This window comes from Entelurus aequoreus, linkage group LG02 (assembly GCF_033978785.1).
Source record: "Entelurus aequoreus isolate RoL-2023_Sb linkage group LG02, RoL_Eaeq_v1.1, whole genome shotgun sequence".
Classification (NCBI taxonomy): domain Eukaryota; kingdom Metazoa; phylum Chordata; class Actinopteri; order Syngnathiformes; family Syngnathidae; genus Entelurus; species Entelurus aequoreus.
The window spans coordinates 88,489,682-88,516,350 of NC_084732.1; the positions used below are offsets into that span (position 1 = coordinate 88,489,682).

At 41.6% G+C, this 26,669-nt stretch overlaps 1 protein-coding gene across 1 annotated transcript in view; it reads left to right on the forward strand.

Annotated features, from left to right (window-relative positions):
* LOC133640382 (anoctamin-1-like) overlaps window positions 1–26,669 on the forward strand; it is a 195,273-nt gene that overhangs the window by 84,916 nt on the left and 83,688 nt on the right. Inside the window, exons 11-12 of the mRNA XM_062033774.1 lie at window positions 1,405–1,469; window positions 2,282–2,416. Coding sequence (XP_061889758.1) covers window positions 1,405–1,469; window positions 2,282–2,416 — 200 coding nt within the window. The remainder of the gene's footprint in view (window positions 1–1,404; window positions 1,470–2,281; window positions 2,417–26,669) is intronic.

Here is a 26,669-nt window from a genome sequence, read left to right on the forward strand (position 1 = left end):
AGATTCTACAAGAAAAAGTAATAACATTCAATGACTATCACCAAAAGGTTTTTACTTGTTAGTTTTTTTCACAACACCTACCCTTCCTTCAAACAGGAAGGGAACTTAATGTAAACATTTAAAAGTTATGGTGTGAATGAACTGTCAGTAAAACACAATGAGAAGAAGTAGGATTCAGATTTGTGGCCATGCCAGCAACTTGAGGGTTCTTGGGGTTCCACCTTCTGCCATCCTAATCACGGGCAACACACTTCACCCATCTTGCTCCTGATGGGTTGTGGTGAGCGCCTAGCACGGCAGCTTCCGCCACCAGTGTGTGAATGTGTGTGTGAATGGGTTAATATGACGTATAATGTAAAGTGCTTTGGATATTGTGCAGGTATAGTAAAGCGCTATATAAATACAAGTAGGCGGTTTCCACAGCCGCAGCCAGCTTGGGCATAGATTGCCGTCAACAAACCACCCTGGGGGGTGAAACCTCAAAGGGACCCTCCAGATTCACCTGATGCAGGCTGGGTATTCTGTGCTGCAGTTTTGGTGCATACGCACAAACAACAATCATGACCCTTTCCGTCGGGAAATAATCATCTCGTCTACTGGGAATGACTTAATGCACCAGCTGGGTGCATGTAAAGCACTTCAACAACGTTGACTTTCTTGAATCCAAAGCAAAATCACTTGATCCTGGCAGTAGTCTGGTATTAAAGTATTCAACTCCTTTCTTGCGTCAGTTTCAGCAAGACACGTATTGAATAAACCATTGGGTAGTTGATTGAATCGCTGATAAAAATCTGTCTTGCCGGCCTGAGTTTGTATATCAGACAAAGGTTTGAATACTTGATTATGTTATGTCAACTGAAGCTGATGCTTTTGTAAAAAAGTGCAACAGTGATACCTTAAGGTTTTTTTATCATGTATTTTAATAGTCTTTTTTTAGACAGACTAAATGTTTTAGTGCTGTTTAGTTTGCCTTTGACCAGGTTTAAGACAGTAGCTGACTGGCAGGACTTTTGCATGCATGAACATTTTAGTCGCTGCAGTAATAAATGGGATCTTCTGAAACAGAAATTTCACACTATTTAAGATTTTTTTTTATCTGTATTTAAATGTGTTTTGAGTCTGTCACAACACCAAAGCATTTGAATTCTCATACAACCTGATTTTCCCCATTCACATAAATATCTGTATTAATATTTAAAACATTAAATTTAGAGAAGAACATTGCAACCGTTTTGTTTACATAACATTTTAGGCATGATTGGTAATGACATTATACTCATAGCAATAATATACTAGTGTTGCTTGCAGACAGAGATACTACTTCATTTGTCAAGTTTGTCATAGTTTGTATTGCATATAGTGGTTATAAATGTGTTTATAATTACTGCCTACTTCTCTTCGTAGATATTGTATGAGCAGTGGGCCAGCTACAGTGTCTTCTACAAGTATCAACCAATTGGATTGATTAGGTAAGACCCAATGAAGTATTCCTCATAAACTAGGGAGTTATAGTCACTTCATAGCCCACACTTTTAGAATTTGACTGTTGGAGAATGTTACTGTAGGTGAATCAACCATTGAGACACAAGGCTGTCATACAATGATTGCATTACAGTTACAGTCATTCGAGGGTGGGTAAACTTTACGACTTGCAGGCCACAATAGGTTCAATCCAATCCACTTTATTTGTATAGCACATTTAAAAAACAAAACAATACACGTTTCACAAAATGCTGCACAGTAGTTAAAACACACATATCAGCAGTATAAAATATAGGACGGTCTAGTGTAGAATACATTTGAATAAGTAGCGTTCTACAATTCGGCCCAGAATCTACATGTATCAAGAATTTTGGCTTTACGATCTGTAAGTTTTGGCCAAGTTTAACTTGTTTGTAGAAGTCGCTCTCTTTTTTAAATCAGTATAAGCATTTTTGGCTCCCTGTTTAAATTCCAAAGCAAAGGCTTCCATTGCACTCCTGACACTTCTCAGCTGCTGTGACGCAGTCCCTTGAATTACCATGATGACATGTATATCACCGGAAAATCTTCTAGAAAATGCAAAAACTGTTTGTTTCAAAAAATGTTGAATTATTATAGCGCACATGGTTCATTACTTATGGTGATATTGCACATCTTGTAGCGATGACAGCTTTTGTGATAAAGAATTTTGGTCAAATAATTTGCAAAATTAGCTTGTTGTAGTGAATTGAGTGGTTGACGGGGAAACTAAGTCATGGACATACTACTAGTATTTTTCTTGTTTGTTTCTTGTCCACAGGAAGTATTTCGGAGAGAAGGTTGGATTGTACTTTGCCTGGCTGGGAGTCTACACACAGATGTTAATCCCTGCAGCCATTGTTGGAGTTATCGTCTTCCTCTATGGCTGTGCCACAGTGGATGATAACATACCAAGGTATATATTATTACACATCTACTGTTATGATCCATGTTCACAGATACAAATATACATAAATTAAATTGAATAAACAATACTTTAATAATTACACTAACACAAAAGTAAGTATCAAGACACCTTTTTCTATCGCAGGAACGTTTATAAGAACTTTCCCCATTTACCCTGGTTAATGATTGTTTCCGCCAAAAACTACCTAAGTAAATAAAGTTCCACAACGGAATTTTAGAGGGGCGAGCTGTGCTGTTCAGCGCTGATTGATTGAACGCAGTTGGGACGTTTCTTAAACTTTACATTCAAAATTTCATCCGCCATTACAGTATGCAGGGAAAATGTGTTATTTTATTTCTAGTATACATTAATATTTATATTACAAGATACTTGAACATTGGATAGAAAGATGAACAAAAGAAGAAACTTTTTACTTGTAGAACATTACTAGTGGTTAGAGTGTCCGCCCTGAGATCGGTAGATCGTGAGTTCAAACCCCGGCCGAGTCATACCAAAGACTTTAAAAATGGCACACATTACCTCCCTGCTTGGCACTCAGCATCTAGTGTTGGAATTGGGGGTTAAATCACCAAAAATGTTTCCCGGGCGTTGCCACCACTGCTGCTCACTGCTCCCCTCACCTCCCAGGAGGTGAACAAGGTGATGGGTCAAATGCAGAGAATTTCGCCACACCTAGTGTGTGTGTGTGACAATCATTGGTACTTTAACTTTAACTTGCAGGGACTTTTGTGTGGCATCTGCTTGCTGAAGAACGCTGATTCGTCGAACTATCTTGCAGTGATTTAACTCAGCCGCAGTGTATGCAGTTTAACGTTGTGTATTAATTTTTACAAACTTAATGTTGGTATGCGAAGCTATGATAAGTAGACGGTCTATTTTAAACGTATTTACGGAGGAATATAAAGAATTCAGCCGGACTTCGAAGTGGCGACTCCAGGTGCTCACTGGTACTTTGTTGTTTGAGTATAAATGCAAAGTCGAGGTAGCGGTAAACGAGTGGAACGAAGGTAAAGTCCAATTGAGCGGAAGCCTTTCCCACTGTTTGACAATGTGGACAAAAGCCTGACCTTTTTTATGTACTGAATGTACAATTCAGTACACTTTGTTTTTAAAAATTTGCTTACACTTTAGTCAAAGAACTGAGACCTATTTTTGTCTGTTAATTTACATTGTATCTGTAGAATTATGCTAAACCACTCATCCATGTGACATCAGCCTGATACTAGCCCTGAACTGAAATGAGGTGGAAACATAAACCACACAAGTCTACTACTTTGTATTTTGTATGGAGTATGCATGTGCATGTAGTGTGCCCCATAACTAGGGCTGCAACTAACGATTATGTTGATGGTAGATTAGTCAACGATTGTCTTAATGATTCGTTGACTAATCGGAGAATAAAGTGGACACATATTTAATGGCTCTAATTTTTCCATCGACTTCTAAGCGCAGCTCAAGTTATTTTTGGCATGTTCTTACTAACAATAAAGATGACTAATTTATTCATAAATATGTATTTATACTGTAAATGTGCTGCTCATTCAGCTGTTACAAAAATTAAAATGACTAATAAAATGTCCATTTAAAAGAAAGGAAAGGCAAAGTGGTAAAAAAAAAAATAATAATCTTGTAACATGCACCTGGGGATAGGCTGATTGGCAACACTAAATTGGCCCTAGTGTGTGAATGTGAGTGTGAATGTTGTCTGTCTATCTGTGTTGGCCCTGCGATGAGGTGGCGACTTGTCCAGGGTGTACCCCGCCTTCCGCCCGATTGTAGCTGAGATAGGCTCCAGCGCCCCCCGCGACCCCGAAGGGAATAAGCGGTAGAAAATGGATGGATGGATGTTTTTTTTTAAATAAATAAAATAAGAGCAAATTAAAACAAACAACAAAACAGAAAATCTAACTTCCTCAAAAAGAAAATAATTGTGTGATGTTTAAAATGCTGCACACTGGTATATTGATTATTGATAAACTCTTGGCATGTTAGCACTCTAATAGACTCAATGTGTAGAATTATGTGTGTACGTGCATATATGTATATAAATGTGCATATATGTATATATATGTGTGTGTGTATATACATGTATACATTTTTTTTTTTCCCGAGCGCTCTCGGGGCCTGCTGGGTCTAGTCCCTGCGTCTATCGTGGCAGCTCAACGCGCTACATGGTATTCTGCAGTGTTGCAAGGCTGCCAGCTACTAGGGTAGTGACCTTGTGTTTCAGCAGCGTGTCTGTGATCTGTTTTTTTGTTCTTCTTCCTCTTCCCTTGGCATTTGCTGGATGTTCCATCTCAATCGTTGGGCGGTCCTGCGGCGGCCGACTTGGGTGGAGGTCCAATTGCTGGTGGGGCGGGGCGGTCTTCCCGTCCGGCTGCGGGAAGTCTCTGGGCCCCTCGGGGCGACGTGTCTTATGATACCTCCGCAATGGTGCCTGTTTCTGTGTATGTGTGTGTGTGTGTGTGTGTGTGTGTGTGTGTGTGTGTGTGTGTGTGTGTGTGTGTGTGTGTGTGTGTGTGTGTGTGTGCACGTGTGCTAAATGCTAACGTGCGGTTAGCATTTGTTACAGTGCTTTTTTTTATGGCGTTGCAAATTGACACTGCTTTAAAACGTACTTGAATTGATGTAGACTAAGTTTAGCTGGCTATATTTAGTTAAAATGATAGTTATTTTTCACACAACTTCTTCTCACTCTTGTTAGTGAGTTAGCAAGGTAAAATCTAACAGTACTCTTACCAAGACTGTGTCTGCATCTTCCTTCCTCCAAATGTCCGACATCATGTCTCTTTAAATGCTGGCGTATTACAGATGTACTGCCATAAAAACAAGGTCAGCTTTGCAAAATGAGCTAAGTATTCATGTTTTTAACAAGAATAAGAGAAAGTATCCTCAAACTTTGCATGTTATCACTGGCTGTGTTTTTGCGAGTGACCCACTTCCGACAGAAAAACACAAGTGATGTCACGACTATTGTCGACAAATATAATTGTCTGCGACAAATTTTATAGTGGACAATATCTCAACTAATTGTTGCATCCCTACCCACAACAAGAGGATAGAGAAAAAGAATCAGAATCAGAATCAGAATAGTTTTATTGCCATTGTTTGAGAACGGGTTCACAAACTAGGAATTTTTCTTGCAATCGTGCAACATAAAACACATATAACACATATTTGGTAATAAAAAGAGCTGTAACTGAGCTATCAGATCTTGTTATAGACTTAAAAGGAATTCAAGGAGCTACTGTTAGGAGTTATTGTTCATGTGCCTGATGGCCGAGGGGAAAAAACAGTTCAGGTGGCGTGAAGTGTGGGCCTGGATGAAGCGTAGTCTCCTGCCTGAGGGGAGAGGGGAGAATAGTGTGTGTCCAGGGTGAGAAGAGTCAGCTGTGATCCGAACCACACGCCTCCTGGTCCTGGAGGAGAACAAGTCCTGGAGGGATGGGAGCTTGCAGCCAATCCCCTTCTCAGCAGCATGTACGATGCGCTGCAGTCTATGCTTATCCTGGACTGTGGCGCCGGGGAACCACACGGTGATGGAGGAGGTCAGGATGGACTCGATGATGGCTGAGTAAAACGGCACCAGCATCTCGGTCAGCACCTTAAGTTTCCTCAGCTGCCGCAGGAAGTACATCCTCTGCTGGACCTTCTTGATGAGGGAGCTGATGGTTGGCTCCCACTTGAGGTCTTGGGTGATGGTGGTGCCCAAAAAACGGAAGGAGTCCACAATGGAGACGGGGGTGGGAGAGTCAATCAGGGTGAGGGGGGATGGTGGGGCTGTGACTTTCCTGAAGTCCATGATCATCTCCACCGTTTTCTGGGCGTTCAGCTCCAGGTTGTTGAGGCTGCACCAGGACGCCAGCCGGTCCACCTCTCTCCTGTAGGCGGACTCATCGCCATCCGAGATGAGCCCAATGAGGGTGGTGTCATCCGCAAACTTGAGCAGTTTTACGGACTGGTGACTGGAGGTGCAGCAGTTTGTATACAGGGAGAAGAGCCAGGGGGAGAGTACACAGCCCAGAGGAGTACCAGTGTTCGTGGTTCGACTGTCCGAGACAATCTTCCCCAGCCGCACGTGCTGTCTTCGGTCTGTCAGGAAGTCATTGATCCAACTGCAGAGGGAGTCGGGCCCGCTGAGCTGGTAGAGCTTTTTCTCGTAGCAGTCCAGGGAGGATGGTGTTGAAGGCAGAGCTGAAGTCCACAAACAGGATCCTAGCGTAGGTTCCTGGGGAGTCCAGATGCTCCAGGATGAAGTGGAGGGCCAGGTTCACTGCATCATCCACAGACCTGTTCGCTCTGTAGGCGAACTGCAGTGGGTCCAGGAGGGGGGCGGTGATGTCCTTGAGGTGGGGCAGGACCAAGTGCTCAAAGGACTTCATAACCACAGGCGTCAGCGCAACCGGCCTGTAGTCATTTAGTCCTGTGATCCGTGCTTTCTTGGGGATAGGGACAATGGTGGAGGTCTTAAAGCAGGACGGCACGCGGCATAGCTCCAGAGAGGTGTTAAAAATGTCAGTGAAGACAGGAGCCAGCTGTTCCGCACAGTGTCTGAGAGTGGAGGGGCAGACACCATCCGGCCCGGGGGCCTTCCGCATATTCAGCTTCAAGAACTGCCGGCGTACATCCTTTTCTCGGATGGAGAAGGCCTTTACAGTCCTATGATGTTCTTGGAGTCCTGTGATGTCCTTGGAGTCCTTTAACTCCTTTAATAAAGTGCTGGCATTGGTGGGGAGGGTGATGGTGGGGGGAGCAGGGCTTTGATGAGCTGAAGGCTGTTCATGACGACAGTAATGTGTGTTGAGGCCCTGAGCGAGAGTCCGGTCATTCTGGGCCTGGGGGGTTTGGGCTTTTAGTTCGTATGGCCCTTAGCCCTCTCCAAACGGCCGCAGAATCATTGGAGCGGAAACTGTTCCTGTAGACCATGGGTGTCAAACTCTGGCCCGGAGGCCAAATCTGGCCCGCCGAGTAATTACATTTGCCCTTGAGACAATATCAAATTAACATTAGATCTGGCCCGCCGGTATTAAAACAGTGTCATTGCCTTTAACGTCCTCTCGTTCGCTTATCCCCCCAAAAACGGCCTGCCAGCCCAGTCACACAATTTATTCGGCTTTTACACACATGTATGGCTGCAAGACATATTTATACGTAGTCAACAGCCATACAGATCATACTGACGGTGACCATATAAACATTTTTTTGATACTGTTACAAATATGCGCCACACTGTGAACCCACACCAAACAAGAATGACAAACACATTTCGGGAGAACATCCATACCTTAACACAACATAAACACAACAGAACAAATACCCAGAACCCTTTGCAGTACTAACTCTTCAGGGACGCTACAATATACACCCCCGCTACCACCAAACCCCCCACCCCCAACCCCGCCCACCTCACGTGCCGTATCACACAGAGGTGAGATGGTTAAGCCGTGGAAAAGTACTAAACAGATTTTTTGAGCTGCGTGAAGAAATATGTCAGTTTCTGCAAAAAAAATCTTATAATTAAAAAAAAAAAAAAAAATTACATTTAAAATTTTTTTTTTTAAATTATAAGATTTTTAGAACAGGCCAGTGGGCGACTCATTTGGTCCTTACGGGTGACCTGGTGCCCGCGGGCACCGAGTTGGTGACCCCTGATGTAGGAGAATTAAGGGTGGTGGAGTTTCTTTTATACAAATAAGGACTTTACATTTGTTGAAAATAAACATCTTAATTTTAAAGTTTTAAATTTAAATCAACATAGAAAAAACACAAGACACACTTTCAATCAGTGCATGAACCCAACCCCCCCCCCCCCCCCCCCCCCCCATTCACACTCATCCACACCCACTCACACAAAAGGGGTTATTTCTTTCTGCTACCAATATTCGGGTTCCCACAACATAGACAAACACATCTGCAAGGGACACAGTCCCTGAAGCACACATGATTGTATGTGCTGCTGGTCCACTAACATTTTCATTAATTACTATTTTTTATGTAATTATTTTTATATTGTTTTACTTTCTTTTTTATCCAAGAAAATGTTTTTATTTATTTATCTTATTTTATTTTATTTTAAAAAAAAGGACCTTATCTTCACCAGACCAGGTTGTCAATGAAATTAGATTTGTTTAAAGGGTTTTTAAAACCAGGTCCAGTCCAGATAATGTCCAAGTCGGACTCAGCAACACACACCTTCATTCATGTACACAGAAAAAAAATAGGGAACACAACAGATTGCATATAATTTATAAACAAAATTACATTTTCAAAATAAGCATTTATGTACAGACCAGATTATGTCCAGGTCACTCAAATTAGGGAACACAACAACAGATAGCATATAACCTATAAACATAATTATACTTTCAAAATAAGCCTTTGAAAACTTCCCATCTTTTTTTATGTTTTTTGGCATCATTATCGTTTTCAAACATATAACTTTCTAAAGTTAAAAAATACTGAATAAATGTTTTAAAGAAAGTAATACTAAGTGAATATCTGTTTTTGGCCTTAAAAATAAACCTTTTACCGAGTACTATAATTAAATTGACTAAATCATGACTGTCAATGAACTCTTCTAAAATAACAGAAACCACATCAAGCTTCATAAACAAACCAATCCTTAAACACATTTTTTCAACTTCCACCCAAAACGAAGACACAATATGACAATACCAAAAAAAATGCAGGGTGGATTCAGACTCCTGACAACAAAATCGTCAATCATCTGACTCTGTCATATTCCATAATTTTAACCTTTTCCCCGTGGGTAAGAAGTTATAAATAATTTTAATTTGAAAATAACGATTTTGCACATCGATAGTAGTTTTATAGATTAGTTTGAATATGGCATCCCATGACAACGGGCAGTCAAAAAAGTCCTCCCATTTTCCATATGTGTTATATGGGGCATTGAGCTTAGATCTTCCATATTTTCTGTAACAACAACACCAAGTATGTTAACTGGTCCATCTGTCCACAAACCAGGATCTTTGCATTCCATTCTAAAGGACGTTCCCTTTAGATTTCCGATCCTTAACATTTTACATTTATCATAATTAAGCTTAAGGCCAGATTGCTGTGAAAATATGTCCAAAAGATTAAGAAGGTTCTGCAAACAATGAGGAAAAATATTATCTTTGTGAATCAGCATTTTCTGACATGAACTTCATCAAGAACAAACACAGAACACGCCTCACTGATGCACATCTGCAAGACTCACTCAGAGTTGCAGTGTCAAGTTACACACCAGAGTACAACACACTAGTTAACAGCATGCAATGCCAGGCTTCCCACTAACTGATAAAGAAACAGATAACAGATTTGGTGTCCAGTTCAAAGTGTGACATGATTTATTTAAAAAATTGAGAGTTGACTTTTGTATTTTACATGAGTTATTATTTGTACAAACATGGTGCAAAGTAATTTATGATTTGTTAAAAAATGTTAGTGGCTAGCTAGTTAAAATGGGATATTGTGATTTCACAAGACTGTCTTAGAAGTGATCATTCGAAAATGTTCAATTTGAAAAATGTGCAATTAGAGAAAATATAAAAATAAAGTGTTGCATATTGATATTTATCTGTTTCTATACATATTTATTGTGAGAAATCATTAAGATGATCAGTGTTTCCACAAAGATACATATACAGTAATTAATTATTAATAATAACATCGAGTTAAAGGTAAATTGAGCAAATTTGCTATTTCTGGCAATTTATTTAAGTGTGTATCAAACTGGTAGCCCTTCGCATTAATCAGTACCCAAGAAGTAGCTCTTGGTTTCAAAAAGGTTGGTGACCCCTGTCCTACATTAATGTACAGCATGACATTGAAGTAATGAGTAATGTTGTGCAATATCCTCAAAGTGCCAGGTTTTAGATAAAGCAAGCACAGACAATCAGTTTTTTAAAATTGCTTTAAAAAAATAGGAAATTAATCAAAATTTTGGGGTAAACTACATATATTTAAAATTTTTACACATACTTACATTTTTGAACAAGGTATTGAACTCAGATTCATTGTAACAATTACAAGTATTGTTCGATGTTAAATTGAGACATTTTATCAGGATCAATAGATTTGTTATACGACCCTTCTTTATCATCAGTGTCATATGGACTAAAATCCGAAACGTCCGTTTAACAATTGGTTTTAAGAGTCATAGTAAAAATGTAACACTTAATTTAAACGTGGAGGTTGTACAACCAGTTAATCATACTTCAGAAAGGCATTACCCTTTGAGCTAAGGCAGTAGTTCTTAGTGTTTCATGCAGCCTGTTTCAGAGAAGTAATCATTATTGAATATGTTTGTGCCTCTAAGGCAGACCTGGGCAAATTAAGGCCCGGGGGCCACATGCGGCTCGTTGAGCTTTTCTATCTGGCCCACCGGGCATTCCCAAATATTTTTTTTAGATCTTTAAGATGGAAAGTGTAGCTGCCATTATGATGTGCAGTCATGTTTTCTAATGACCGTAAGTCTTCAACTATACAAAGTATTTCAATGGTTGGAATCTGCGCTTATGGATGATATACCAGTTACTATGGTAATCTAGTTAGTTACTATGGTCATCTAATTAGATATGGAAGGATATTTTTTACAACAAAGTTCTAAAGCTTAGTGATATATAGAATAGAATAGAATATAATAGAATAGAAAGTACTTTATTGATCCCTGGGGGGAATTCAGCAAATATCAGATATATCAGATGTAGGTGGGTTTATTTTGTACCCTTTGCATTCATATTTCACTGTTTGTTGCATTTTTGTTGCGTTTCACTTGATTGTAAAATATGTCGATCGAAAGGGGGTGTGACGTTCATATTTTGTCAATATTCAGTGTTTTATCGTTGATAGAAAAATGTAAAATTCCATTACGTTTTTTTAAGGCGGTCTGTCATAACGTTTTTAGCATTCAATCAGACATTATTGTGAGGTTTTGTATTAGTATTCCTAAAAATAGATAAACCGGCCCCCAGACACATTTTTTTCTCTAAATGTGGCCCCCGAGTCAAAATAATTGCCCAGGCCTGCTCTAAGGGATTTGGCTCTGTTCAAAATAACCTATTCGCCTTTATAGCGAAGCAGTTCAAAACCGATAGACCTTGGTCGTCCAATTTGATCATTGTGAAGATGTCTCTGTCTCGGGTTCTTCTGGGACCACAGGAAAGGGCACAACACTCTGCTGCAGCGTTTTACAATTGTTTTAATTATTTTTATCACACAAGTCTCTTTTGGCTTTTCAGCTCTTCTCTCAATCAAATGTCTCTCCTTTGGCTTTTCAGCTCTCTCCTTTGTGTCCTTGCCTCTGCTTTACAGCTCCGCTCTCTCCTCATGGTCTCCGACGCTGCTAATAAAGGGACAGGTGATTAGATAACTCGTTCCAGCTGAGCTATCCACTCACCTGTCTGCTGCTTCATGGCCGGCCCCTGCACACACCCCGCCCGCAGGGAACGGGTGTACCACGCCCCTCTCCACATGCCTCCACAGCCAGACTCAGGCCGGGCAGCCGTCCGGCCGCACCCACTCCCCCCACCACACCCCCATAGCGGGGCGAGAGAGGAAGTCGGCCACGGCCATCTGCGCGCCCTGCCTGTGGACCACCCGGAAGTTGTAGGGCTGTAATGCCAGATACCACCGGGTGATCCGCGCATTGGCGTCCTTCATGCGGTGGAGCCACTTGAGCGGTTTGTGGTCTGAGCAGAGACTGAAGGCACGCCCCAACAGGTAGTAGCGGAAGGCCCCGACCGCCCACCAGATGGCAAGGCACTCCCTCTCCACCGTGCTGTACCTTTCCTCCCGGTCCGAGAGTTTCCGGCTGAGGTATAGTATGGGACGGTCGACGTCCCCCACCCGTTGGGACAGCACCGCCCCCGTCCCTGGCCCGACGCGTCCGCCTGCAGACAGAAAGGGATGTCAAAATTAGGCATTTGCAGCACCGGCTCCTCGCAGAGTGCTGTTTTTACCTTCTCAAACCCCCGCTGGCACTGCTCCGTCCACTGGACCAGTTCTGGAGCACCCTTTTGGGTGAGGTCTGTCAGTGGACCGGTCAAGTCCGCGAACCGGGGAATGAACCGGCGGTAATAGCCCGCCAGTCCCAAAAACTGCCTCACCTCTTTTTTTGTCTTGGGGGGTGGACAGGCCGCGATTGCCGCTGTTTTGTCTACTTGTGGCCGCTCCTGTCCCCCTCCCAAGTGGTACCCCAGATACTGTACCTCCCTCCGGCCAACCGAGCACTTTGCCGGGTTGGCGGTGAGCCCTGCCCGCCTCAGGGACTCGAGCACCGCCCCCACCCGCCGCATGTGTTGTTCCCAGCTGCTACTCTGGATGATGACATCATCCAGGTAGGCAGTCGCGTATGCAGCATGGGGTCGCAGCACGCGGTCCATGAGACGCTGGAGCGTGGCGGGCGCACCGAACAAGCCAAAAGGAAGTGTCACAAATTGGTACAAACCGTCCGGAGTGGAAAAGGCCGTTTTTTCTCGGGACTCTGGTGACAAGGGAATCTGGCAGTAGCCCTTGGTCAAATCCAGTGTCGTGAAAAAATTAGCAGTGCCCAGCCGATCCAGGAGCTCATCGACCCGAGGCATTGGGTACGCGTCAAACCGTGATTGTTCATTCACACAGAACCGCACAGTCCCATCCTTCTTCCCAACCAGAACAACGGGACTGCACCACGCGCTTGGGATTCTTCTATCGCCCCCAACTCAAGCATGGTTTTTAATTCCTCCCGAACTACTTTGCGCTTGTGTTCGGGAAGCCGATATGGCCGAGACCGCACAGTAACCCCCGGGCTGGTCTCAATATGATGTCGGAGGAGATTCGTGCGACCGGGCCGCGAGGAGAACACATCAGAATAGCGCCGCTGTATCTCAGCAACCTCCGCTCTCTGCGCTAATGTGAGCTGGTCGTCACAGGACAGTTGAGGCCAGACCGCGGGACTTCTGGCCCACTCCTCCTCCTCCCTCACTACTGTCACCATGGAAACAGCATCCGCCTCTTTCCATGCCTTCAGTAGGTTCAGATGGTAGATCTAAGTGTCTCCGTGTCAGTCTGAGCGCCAAACCTCATAATCGACATCACCCACTTGCCGTGCGACCTCAAGGGTCCCTGCCACTTTGCAAGTAATTTGGAGCTTGAGGTTGGTAGCAATACAAGTACTTTTTCTCCTGGTGTGAATTTGCGTAGTTTGGTCCCCTTGTTATACGTGCGCCGCTGACGCTCTTGGGCACGGAGCAAATTCTCACGTGACAAGTGCCCCACTTTGTGGAGTTTTGCTCGCATGTCCATGACGTACTGAATTTCATTTTTACTGGAGCTCGGACCCTCCTCCCAGCTTTCTTTAATGACGTCCAGCACTCCGCGAGGCCTCCGGCCGTACAATAACTCAATCGGTGCAAAAACCAACTGAGGCCTGGGGTACCTCCCGCATCGCAAACATTAGGGGTTCCAACCATTTATCCCAATTCTGTTTGTCCTTGTGCATAAACTTATGGATCATGGTTTTCAGCGTTTTATTTAATCTCTCAACCAGCCCATCTGTTTGCGGATGGTATACGCTGGTGCGGATCGCTTTAATTCCCAGTAACCCGTAGAGTTCCTTTATCGTGCGCGACATAAAGGACGTGCCCTGGTCAGTCAGAATCTCTTTCGGGATTCCAACTCGGGAGATGACCTGAAACAGCGCTTGCGCAACACTCTTGGCAGAGATATAGCGCAAGAGCGTTGCGTAATCCACCAGGACTAACACAAAGCGGTATCCCCGTGTGCTCGGGTGAAATGGTCCGATGAGGTCCATCCCAATTCTCTCGAACGGGACCTCCATGAGCGGTAATGGGTGCAAGGGCGCCTTTGGGGTGGCCGCTGGGTTCACCAGCTGGCAGTCCGGGCAGGCAGCGCACCAACGGCGCACGTCTGCCCGGATGCCTGGCCAATAGAATCGGACCATGACCCGATTAAGTGTTTTATTATACCCTAAGTGGCCAGACATGGGATTAAAATGCGCCGCCTGGAAAACCATTTCCTGGCGGCGTTTTGGCACCAACAACTGGGTGTGTTCCTCCCCGGTTTGAGTGTAACGGCCCACTCGATATAATCTATCCCGAATGATTGAAAAATGGGGGAATACCCGCGCTTTCCCCGGGCGCACCAGCTGACCGTCAATGTAATCCACCTGGTCCCAGGCCTCGCGCAAGGTTTCATCACGGGACTGCTCGAGGGGAAAGTCCTCAGTAGGTTGCCACCGGGGGGCCGGGGGGGCCTCCCGCGAAGCCCCTACCGGATGAAGCCATGTCGCCGCTGAGAACCGCGCGGATACTCCCCTCCCCGACTGTCCTTGAACGCATCCCCACACATTGTGTCACCAAATGGTTAAATCCCGGCCAATTCGTCCCTAGAATTACGGGTTGCGTAAGGTGCGCGCTTACGGCAACCTTGACTTTATGCTTTTGTTCCTTATATAAAATTTACACTGGCACAATAGGGTACTCGTGCACATCCCCATGAATACACCTAATGTTCACCCGTGTCCCCTGCCTCAACGCCCCGGGTCGAACCAGGTTTTGGTGGATCATGGACTGTTTGCAGCCCAATTCCACCATCGCCCGATATGTACCCCCGCCGGCGGGGTGCTGGGGTGGGCCCCTCGGCCGTCTTGGTTGCCGTCTCCCGCTGGACCGCCAGGTGTTCCTCCGCCAGTTTTACCGCAGATTTGACGTCTGGGGGGCTGCGGTAACGTACCCACGTGGAGGTCCGGGCCGGGATGGCCTCCACGAATCGCTCCAGAACAATGGCCTCCAGCATTTTTGGATCCAGCCCATTGGGCTGTAGCCAGCGGGTTGGTGCGTCTCGTAGCTGGAACGCCAGCACGAAGGGCCGGTCCCCTGGTCCCAACATCATGGACGGCGATGGTCTTCGGGGCTGCTGCCGACCCGGTCCAGTATGGCGCAGCGCAAGTTTGCATACTGCATGCGGGCGGTCGCCGGGAGACTCAACGCCACCCGCTGCGCCTCCCCCACCAGGAGAAGCAGCAGCTTTGCGCCCCATTCTTCCTCCGGCCACCTGCACGATGTTGCCGTGGCCTCGAAGACATCGAGGAATGTCTGAGGGTCCTCCCCCTCCACCATGCGCTTCACGGAGGACATTCCTCCCGACGCCTCTGCTCTGTCCATCAGTGCCTGCAGCACCTGTGTCTGCTGCCGGCTTGCTGTTGACACCTCGGCCAGTACTTGGCCCAGCACCTCCAGCGGGGATGTTGTCGAAATCCTTTCTGTGGTCCGCCTTGTTGGGTGCCACTGTGAAGATGTCTCTGTCTCGGGTTCTTCTGGGACCACAGGAAAGGGCACAACATTCTGCTGCGGCGTTTTACAATTGTTTTAATAATTTTTATCACACAAGTCTCTTTTGGCTTTTCAGCTCTTCTCTCAATCAAATGTCTCTCCTTTGGCTTTTCATCTCTCTCCTTTGTGTCCTCGCCTCTGCTTTCCAGCTCCTCTCTCTCCTCATGGTGTCCGACGCTGCTAATAAAGGGACAGGTGATTAGATAACTCGTTCCAGCTGAGCTATCCACTCACCTGTCTGCTGCTTCATGGCCGGCTCCTGCACACACCCCGCCCGCAGGGAACGTGTGAACCACGCCCCTCTCCACAATCATATTTTCCAGTGCGAAGTGCTCTATCAAATTCAATACGTTTTAAGTGTATTTTTAGATTTTCATAAGGCTCCTGTAACAATCTCTGTCGAATAGGGCTCAAATTGACCACAGACTCGTCAGACTGGAGTAGGGCTGGGCGATATTGCAAAAAAAATTCTCACAATTATTTTTGTCATCTCATCCGATCTCAATTAATATAAAAAAATATATATTTTATTTTAATTAAAGCAGATTTCCCCGTGCAGGATTATATCGAGTACTGCATCCCTACTGTTTACTATTGCAGTATCTTGTAACATTTCCACCATGTTTGATTGAAGTATAATATTCTAACAGCGGACTTATTTTGTTCATGAATAAAATTGTGCTTACTAAAGGTGCAACAGTACAGGTAATCCACGCTGTGGCCCGTACCTAGTTTTAGAGCGACGGTTTTGTTTCTTTTTTGATATGTTTTGTGCGGGTAAAGAGAACAACTTTTTTTTCTCTCAAAGCTATTTTGTTGTTTTGCTTGTCATCACAAACATTCTGCAGTAAACAAAGTATCATCGGTGTAATGAATACTATAAGACTTTTATCTCAAGTGAACATTTACTCAATGGTAAAGTATTATTTGTCTTATTTAATTACTGCTATATATCAGTGTTTCTCACCAGTGCTTTGGCAAACAAGCGGTGACCCAGATTGTGAAATTTTTAAAACTACAATTCTGTGTCTTATATCTAATTTAAGCACATTAAAGTGCAGTTTGAATTTGAGGTGGTGTAAAATAATGTGTACCAACACATAAAACAAGTTTAATGATTATTTCAGGAACAAAATGTTTTTGCTTTTTTTTTTATCCACAAACAAAAAGAACACAACGTGTCTTTCTGCAGAGTTTTTTTGTTATATTATATCGTAGGAGTGGAATCTTTGCAGACACATAAACAAAAAGTGTGATTAGAAATGTTTAGATATAAAAATGCCTTTTCTGATTAAATTAGTGGGTGTGTTGATTTTCCAGTCTGGACCAATACAGTCACATAGACGTTTTGTGAGTGCCTGCAAGTCTGCATTCAGAGCAGCATTACTGGTGATCTGCAGCAGATAGTGAAAGTAAAGTATGTCACTAAAGTCGCTGCTCCTTTTAAAGGTTGTGTTTCAACTTCTATTCTAGTGTTAGTCATTTGCTTTATTTTGTTCCTCTGGGTTGCACTTCCAGTTGTGTAAGGGGGAAGAGGCACATCACTGACTGAACATTAGTTACGTTGTGCCGACACTGACTTTTGTGACGGTGGAACGAGATGTTAGCGCACACGGACACACTTTCACACAAACACGCAAATGTATACAAACACACACACACATTCACAGACACACAGAGGACCACGATCAATAAAGGCGAATTGTTCCATGCAGGATTATACTAAGCATCGTTGCTTCCCTACTGTTTCCTACGGCGGAAACTTCTAACAGACATTTCCATGTTTGATCGAGGAACTATACTAACAGCTAATCACTGTGATCAAACTCAAATTAATCGCGATCAACAATCAGCAGCAAACTTTATTAACTGTACAGATTATGTTTTTGTAACAAGTACACATTATTGACAAAATAAAAGCTTGGGGACCATACACATTTGAACCTATACGGTACCAATGCATTGTAATCGATACCTAACCAATTTGTAGTTTTTTTGTGTGTTCATGTGGGAATAAAAAAAATCTCAATTTTTTTAATGTAACATTTAACCGTGTGCTTATTTTAATAAATGTGCTGTCCAGCTTCTGAGTATCATTTGCAACTGTGTATTCATATCAGTTTGTCTTAGGTGCGTTGCCGTAATCAGGAAGTAGTCTTTGCCTTGAAGATGAATGTGCCAGTCTTTCCTTTTGTTCAGTCCAACAAAGAGTTTATACCATGTGTGTCAAAGTCATTTTAGCTCAGGGCCACATGGAGGAAAATCTGTTCCCAAGGGGGCCGGACGGGTAAAATCCTGGCATGATAACTTAAAAATAAAGAAAACATCAGATTTTTTTCTCTGTTTAAAAAAAGACCAAACACACTCTGACAAATCATAATGTTGTTTTTGTTTTACACCTACATGTTATGGTTAATATATCTTCATTTGTCGTTACCTATGCTTTGTGGTGGATGGTCCGAATCTTAAACAGCAACAAAAGTGAGTTTAGTACAAAAGGTTTATTTACCCATAATCAAAAGGTACAAAGTTGGATTGAGTTGCCCATGTAGACAGACAACCGTCCCCCGGGGGACTCGAGAATCAAGCAATCACCCATAGCCCTTGTCACTTGGCCATTTTATCTGTTTCCCCATGCGTCAAGGTCCTGTTGTTTTCGACCTGTTTGTTTTGCAACATCCTTGAATCCCTTAGTCATACTAGACAATCAAAACATTTTGTAGAATGGTCAGACCGACTGTATATTCAACTTTCACCCATATATGATCTTTCAATGGTTCAGAATAGAAAAGAATGAAACGAGCAGACATTCTTGACAGACACATAATATAGTTCAGAGGTCAGAAATTCCACTACATCCCCCCTTCCAGGGTTCTACAACCCTGGACCATACCAATTTCTGACGTAGGCCACTTATTTAAAATCTCTACCACAGATAGAGGCAAAAACCTCAATGTTTTTATACGAGGCGAAATTCCTCTATGACCCTTCTACGGAGCGATCGCTGTTACCAGCCTGCAGTAAAACCATATCACAGAACACAAATAGTGGCCTACCCTTTGATTTAGTAAATGAATAACAGAATACTTTGATCATGAACATCATTGAACATAATAAGATTAATATATATATATATATATATATATATATATATATATATATATATATATATATATATATATATATATATATATATATATATATAAATATATATATATATATGTATATATATATATATATATATATATATATATATATATATATATATATATATATATATATATATATATATATATATATATATATATGCTTATTCAGATGTATTTCACATTAATGATAAATCAAACAAAATCTGTTTTAAAATGAATATAAACTTATGACTGTATGCTGTTGCAGAATTATTTTTCCCGCATTTGCAATGAATGTAGTTACCAATTTTTTGATTACCAATTGATTTTGAACACAAAACTGAATTTCGTATGAGTCCATGCTCGATTAGTGCTCGTGTAGATGGTTCGGTGGTGCCTCAGGCTGGTGGCCTGCCGACACCTCGTTAGGCTTTTGGCTGCCTTGGTGGAGAAGGAGATCCACTCAAACAGTCTGTCTCTGTCTCTCTTTGGGGTGTGGCTCAGTCCATTGGGCAGACTGTGCAGTGTAGTGTATTAGTGTATTTACAGATGATCTCTTTGATTTTTGTCATCCAAATATAATTCTAGTAGGGCTGCTTATCATTTGTATCATGTAGAAGCCATTTATAATAACCTTCAGTTTCTTTCTACCCGACTTATTTAACCAATCCAGATTAACGTCCCCCATATTGTTCAATTCTTTCATACTGTGCTGTTTGAGGATGTCTGAAAATGAATCGAGAAAAATGTCTTTAGCTGTGGTCGGTTGGTATACTACAATTACCTTGAAATACATTTCTGAGGAAATGTGATTTTAATTCCAACACACTCAAGCTGATCTACTGGTAGGGTTATCTGTTCACTTTTAATGTTTTCCCTTACATAAATAATAACTCCTCCCCCTTTACCACTTGATCAGTTATTTCTGTAATCTTGTATCCCGGGACATTGATTAGAACAAAAGGTGTTGTGGGTTTTAACCATATCTCCGATAGACAAAGGTACCCCAGATTAGAGTCTGACAGTAACTGCTGGATTTGTTCAGTATGTTTCCTGTTGTAGAAAGTTTAGTGATGCGGACACATTTGTTACTGAATACTTTCTACAGACTTCTGTCTCAAAGCGACTTTGTGTATGTAATAAGCAACTATAATTATTTGATATGCTTAAATGTGTTATTTTAGCTCAGCTGTTGTGTAGCTGCTAGCTCCTTGTAGCCTACAGCAGGAGTGTCCAAATTGCAGCCCATAGCTATGTTTTTGCAGCCCATAGCTATGTTTTTAACAGACAACCGAAACAATTAAAAATGTGGTATTTGCGTATCGGTTCACTCAGCGGCAGCTACGCCCCGTTTTATCATTCTACCTAAATCTTTGGTTTCATAGGCAGGACAGAGGGCAAGGGAACAATGTGGGACATTAATTGTCCATCTTATACAATGCTAATTGTTTTAAGGATAGTTCACATGAGCGGCCATACCTTGAGTTCCACCATATATAGGAGTCAAAGGGCTCCTATTATGAGTCGTCTAATTGGTGATCATACACTTTGGCGGGTCGGGTGGCGGCGCACACGGACGCCCCTCAGTCAGCCAGTGCTTTCACCGATAGGACAGTTGGAGCAGTCCCCGTCCTCCATTCGTTCCTAGGAGGCGTCCCCAGTAGTTGTCAGCTGATGTTGTGCTGTCAGGCAACATCAGGAAGTTCCTTCTGTGCGGTATTGAATGTCAGGGCACAGTTCGTAAAACAGGTCATTACAAGGTGTGTGCAGGTTGACCAAAAAGGGTTGCTTCAATGATTGTGTGGCACCATTGTCAATCATGAACTGATAACATTATCCGTTGACACTTATGTCCAGCAGGGGTCTGTTTGTATCTCCTGCTGTTTGTCCTCCAGTGGGCGTCCTCTGTCACACCTGTATGATGTTCTGGCTGCAAATTTGGAGCTTGTCTTGTTTAGAGTAGTTGGCACAGTCACATGACCAGTCACCCGGCTGAAAAACAGTTTCCACCCTGGCTTGACCTAGGACAACCGCGACCACCACCCGAGTCCGACTGTCTGGTTTTACATTTGTTGAGGTTTCTTCCCTCCAGAATTTGGAGCTCAAACCACGTTCACCCACTGTTGAATTTACCCTAGCTGATTATTGACCTCCTGGTTCTTTTGACATTTAGTTTCAGCGATCTATATTTTAAGGAGTTGTTTCCTTGCTGCTCTGTCACAGCCTTGTCGTTATTCTCTTGCTTAGTTCAATTTTGCACATCACGTTTAAAATCACAGCATTAATTGTCCCATTAAAAGTTACTGAATACTCCTGATTCAAAGATTCTACGTACTACTTCATTTGTATTTAAGTAACCTTTTAATTCAACTAAAGATTATCTATAAGTTAATTTAAACTATCATTTGTCTATCGGTTGGTTTGAGCACGCTGTCATGCTACACTTCACTTGCTACACTTCACTTGTGCAGTCCTGTCGTGCGTGATATTCTACAAAACAAAAGAATGCTTTTATTCTCGTTCCTCCATCTGCTCATTCAAACCAGTCACAACATGCACACACTCACACAGTGCTGGCCGCCAACTATCTTGATAGCGTGGCACAAAACACATCCACAAGGCCGTGTGCTAAACGATAAGCTGACCCACACTTCTCCTCCTTCCAACACTCCACATATCGACTCTTATTATAGTCATTAATCCAGGCTTTTATTTGTAATTATTATTCAACACTATTCACAGAAAACGGTTGTAAAGGGGTTATAGTTATGCCATTATCCTATCTTAGCTCACCACCCAGATGCATGGTGTAATGCTATGTCTAAATAAAAATAAAATACTCCAACCTAAAAATGTTAGACTACACTTTAAAGTTAAACGCCTTAAAACTTACTTTTGTTTATATTCATTTCCAAACTCACCTCCACCACAGCAGACATATTCCTCAATCCTATCCCAATACCCCCATAAATTGGAAAGGTGTTTCACAACAGTAGTTAAGTAGTTATTTTAAGTAATTTATTTCAATATGTGGAAATTAATAAGACTAAATCACAGCCAGAAAGAGTAACTTGTGGGGTTCCACAAGCCTCGTTATTGGGACCTAAGTTATTTATACTTAATCTAAATGACATTTGTTCAGTATCTAATAAATTAACTGTATTACGTTTGCAGATGATACAAATGTATATTGTTCAGGAGAAGACTTGAAGAAAGCGTTGAGGAAATTCGAGGTTGAGTTGATTCAGCTAAAAAAATGGTTTAATATTAATAAGTTATCATGAAATGATAACAAAACTAAATTTGTGGTGTTTCGTGGTGCAAAGACAAATTGGAAACAAAATTAAAATTGAATCAAGTGGTAATTGACAGAGTATATGAACTAAATCATTGGGAATAATAATTGATCATAAACAATGCTTAGTTTCTCTTGTTATATTCTTATTTTACTGTTATATTTTTATTCTCATTTTTGCTTTTTATTTTTATTCTATTGTAATATTTTTCTATTTTGTTTCCATTTATACCCCCATTATTTAATTTTTACTTTTTACTTCTTAAATTCGATCTCACTTTTGTACACTGCTGCTGGAATTTTGATTTTCCTGAGGGAGCTCTCCTGAAGGAATCAATAACGTGCTATCTATCTATCTATCTATCTATCTATGTTAATCCGAGCGCAGTTCATGACGTCTCGTCCTTGTAACACTTGACAGACTGCTTATCTTGCAGACATTTATTTCCAATTAGTTTTATTCTCTACATGTAATTCTACATGCACCTTCATTTATCACATTGAAATTTGCTTTCTTTTGTTATTTATTTCAATTATTATTTGTGGTTTACTTAACTTCTCATAAGTTAGTATGTCCTTTGGTTAGAATTTGTTTAACGCTTCTCTACGTTTTGTTATGACTGGAGCGCTGAGTGTGGCGTATATTGTCTGTACTTCTTCAGACTCCATGATTCACACAGGTGTGACTCTAACGTTTACAATTTATGAGTAATACCAGTTGCACAGATAAAAGTTAAAAATGTTTTAGAATATAAATTTAAATGTTATTTTATCGTGATTATTCTTGAATAATTAAAATATCAATATATTTAAATAATCATTTTATCTTTATCATATTTAAATTCAATACAGCGCCCCCGCGACCCCGAAGGGAATAAGCGGTAGAAAATGGATGGATGGATGGATTATTAATGTATTTGTTGTATAACTATTAATTCAAAGCTACAATGTGTTCTAATCTATGATGTGCGTGTGTGTGTGTGTGTTTTGTCTCAACTCCACACAGGAACTGTATGGGTCAGCAGAGCATCAAGGCTGTACAAAACAGTATACTAAACACATAAAAATAAATGAATGATGAATTAAACAATGCTTCAATGTCCCACAATCCAAATTTATTTATTAATGTTTGATTGTGTAATTTTCCATATATCTATTATTTTATTGGAATTAGCAAGCACAAACTACCAGCACACTCTACAGACCGAGAACAGCTGTTCAAGCAAACTTAGTAAGGCCAAGCTAAATGCTAACTTAGCCTTACTATGCCTCAGTAAACTAATTTTTGCTAGCCCAGCTCAAAGCCATGCTAACAGTGACACATCTTTCTGGCCCACGTCCAACATGCAGCACGTCACACACCCTCGTCACAACGACACATCTCTTATCTCAAAATGTCTCCCAGCAGAGCCTCCTTTTTTCTTTCTTTTTTTTTCTTCTGCGTCACACGCGCAAAAAAATAAAAATCACCAAAGAACGAGAGCCTTTTTCCGTAATCAAAATCTCAGAGCCTTCTTACAAACTATAATATCGCACAGTCACAATCACCAGCACAGTTAAAAAACAAATTCAACAGTCAACTATTTTTCTCATCCAGAAGCACAGCTGTATTATATCAGAACCTTAATAGTAATAAACAACATTTATCATTCACTCTGAGCTGGACAAAATAGCAAGGGGGGAGGGAATTCTGGACTTCCCTGCTTAGGCTGCTGCCCCCGCGATCCGACCTCCGGTAAGCGGAAGAAGATAATTAGATGGATGGATCATACACTCATATGTTTTCTGTACATAAACTTTGTCTATCTTCTCATAAACACACACATTATGGACAATTTCCCAACTTTTACAGATTATCGGGGGTGTGAAAAAAAGCGTGAAGGGAGGTTGCATGAGGGAGGGAGTAGTGCTTGCTTTTCAAGGGAGAGAAATAAAACAGATAAAACTTGCAGGTGCTACACAAGTGTTCTTAAAATACGCATATATATAAATGTACCAAAAAAAACTGAATCACTCCACACACACACACTTCTCAACATTCATCATTATACACACACATTTACAAATCACAATACCACCCCTAGGTCCGGACCAATATAAACAACTAAGCACGCATGCTTTTGTGGAATCGGCCGTCTTATAACACGAACGTAGGTCCTTTACCCTTAAACGGCGATTAACCCGTTCAGCCCAGTTATCCCTACGTTCCCTCCCTGACCTACACGGAAAAGGCCGTAGAATCACTGGGAATCACTGGGAATCACCCAACAATCCTACAGTACATCGTGCCTGGTCAGTTCCATATAGTTTCACCAAGTTTTACCAAGGCTCTACCATATGGAGCCCGAACGCCACCTGTCTTAACTGCAGCAAATTAAACAGAACGTCGTGACAACTATCAGCTCAGTTGATCTCCTTTACCGGAGTCACTGAAAGGTCACCTAATATGAGGCTTTTTACCCGGCCATGCAGTTTCCACATAGACAGATGTGTCGCACTTTCACAAACGTAACAATTTTATATGGGTCAAATGTCACACCAGTTAGTTAAACCTGCCTTAAATTTAGCTGTATCCAAATTTTGCTAATCTGATGTACTTGCAGAAGAAGCCCCCTCTGCCGACAACGACAGAGGAGGGAGAGGTTAAGAAAATGTATTTGCCTCGAATCGTTTGTGCTTCAACACTCCAAACCGCCAAAATTCTATTAACAATCCCCTTATTGTTAAAACAAGAAATCACAAGTTTTCAAACAAACACACAGACAAATAATCACATATAAAACAACTCAATCCAACCATAATTTACCCCATTCCAGGTTGTTTTTGGAGAACCTGGCTAGACCTATCTTTTATCAAAAACAGGTTCAGCAATTAGTCTTACCGATCCCGTTCTCTCCAGACAGACAACTTTTACACAAAATTGCTTACCTCTTAGATGCACGCGTGCAACCTTTGTCTGCCTGAGAGAGAGACCGGGAGCGGCTGTCGACCTGCAGCGTTGTGGACCATCCTGTTCGTGACGCCAATTTGTGTAGTGGATTGTCCGAAGCTTAAACTGCAACAAAAATGAGTTTAGTACAAAAGGTTTATTTACCAATAATCCATACTTGCCAACCCTCCCGTTTTTAGCGGGAGAATCCCGGTATTCAGCGCCTCTCCCGACAACCTCCAGGCAGAGATTTTCTCCCGACAAACTCCCGGTATTCAGCCGGAGCTGGAGGCCACGCCCCCTCCAGCTCAATGCGGACCTGAGACTGAGTGGGGACAGCCTGTTCTCACGTCCGCTTTCCCACAATATAAACAGCTTGCCTGCCCAATGAACGGAGAAGTTAAACAGGACAATACTGCCATCTAATGGATAGCCAACGGAACACTGAAATTTAAGTATTTTTTTTTTCTATGTAAATAAAATATATGTATATATATATATATATATATATATATATATATATATATATATATATATATATATATATATATATATATATATATATATATATATATATATATATATATATATATATATATATATATATATATCTAGAATTCACTGAGAGTCAAGTATTTCATACATATATATATATATATATATATATATATATATATATATATATATATATATATATATATATATATATATATATATATATATAGCTAGAATTCACTGAGAGTCAAGTATTTCATACATATATATATATATATATATATATATATATATATATATATATATATATATATATATATATATATATATATATATATATATATATATATATATATATATATATATATATATATATATATATATATATATGAAATATATATGAAATACTCGAGTTGGTGAATTCTAGCTGTAAATAACCACGCCCCCAACCCCCACCCCCCACCTCCCGATATTGGAGGTCTCAAGGTTGGCAAGTATGCAATAATCAAAAGTACAAATTTGGATTGAGCTGCCCATGCAGACAAACAAACGTTCTCCGGAGGACACAAGAATCAAGCAATCTCTCTCAGTCCTTGTAACTTGGCCATTTTATCTGTTTCTTCATGCGTCAAGGTCCTGATGTTTTTGACCTGTTTGTTATGCAACATCCTTGAATCCCTTAGTCATGCTTAGACAATCAAAACATTTTGTAGAATGGTCGGCCCGACTCCATATTGAACTTTGGCCTACATCTAGTCCTTCAATGGTTTAGAATAGAAGAGAAATGAAATGAGCAGACATTCTTGACAGACACAAATATAACTCAAAGGTCAGAAATTCCACCACAGCAGGGACCACAGTTGTCAACCACAAATCTTAGTTGGGGAAGCAGCTCATACACAGTAAAGGTACCAACATCATTCATAAAAGTATAAAAAACTTGTTAAGAGCATTGCCGACACCTGTGGCAAGCGGCCAAATTCAAACATGCACATCAGGAAACACTGATGAGGCAAAAGGCAGATGTCTGATCTCCCTGCCTCCCCATGGCTCCTTC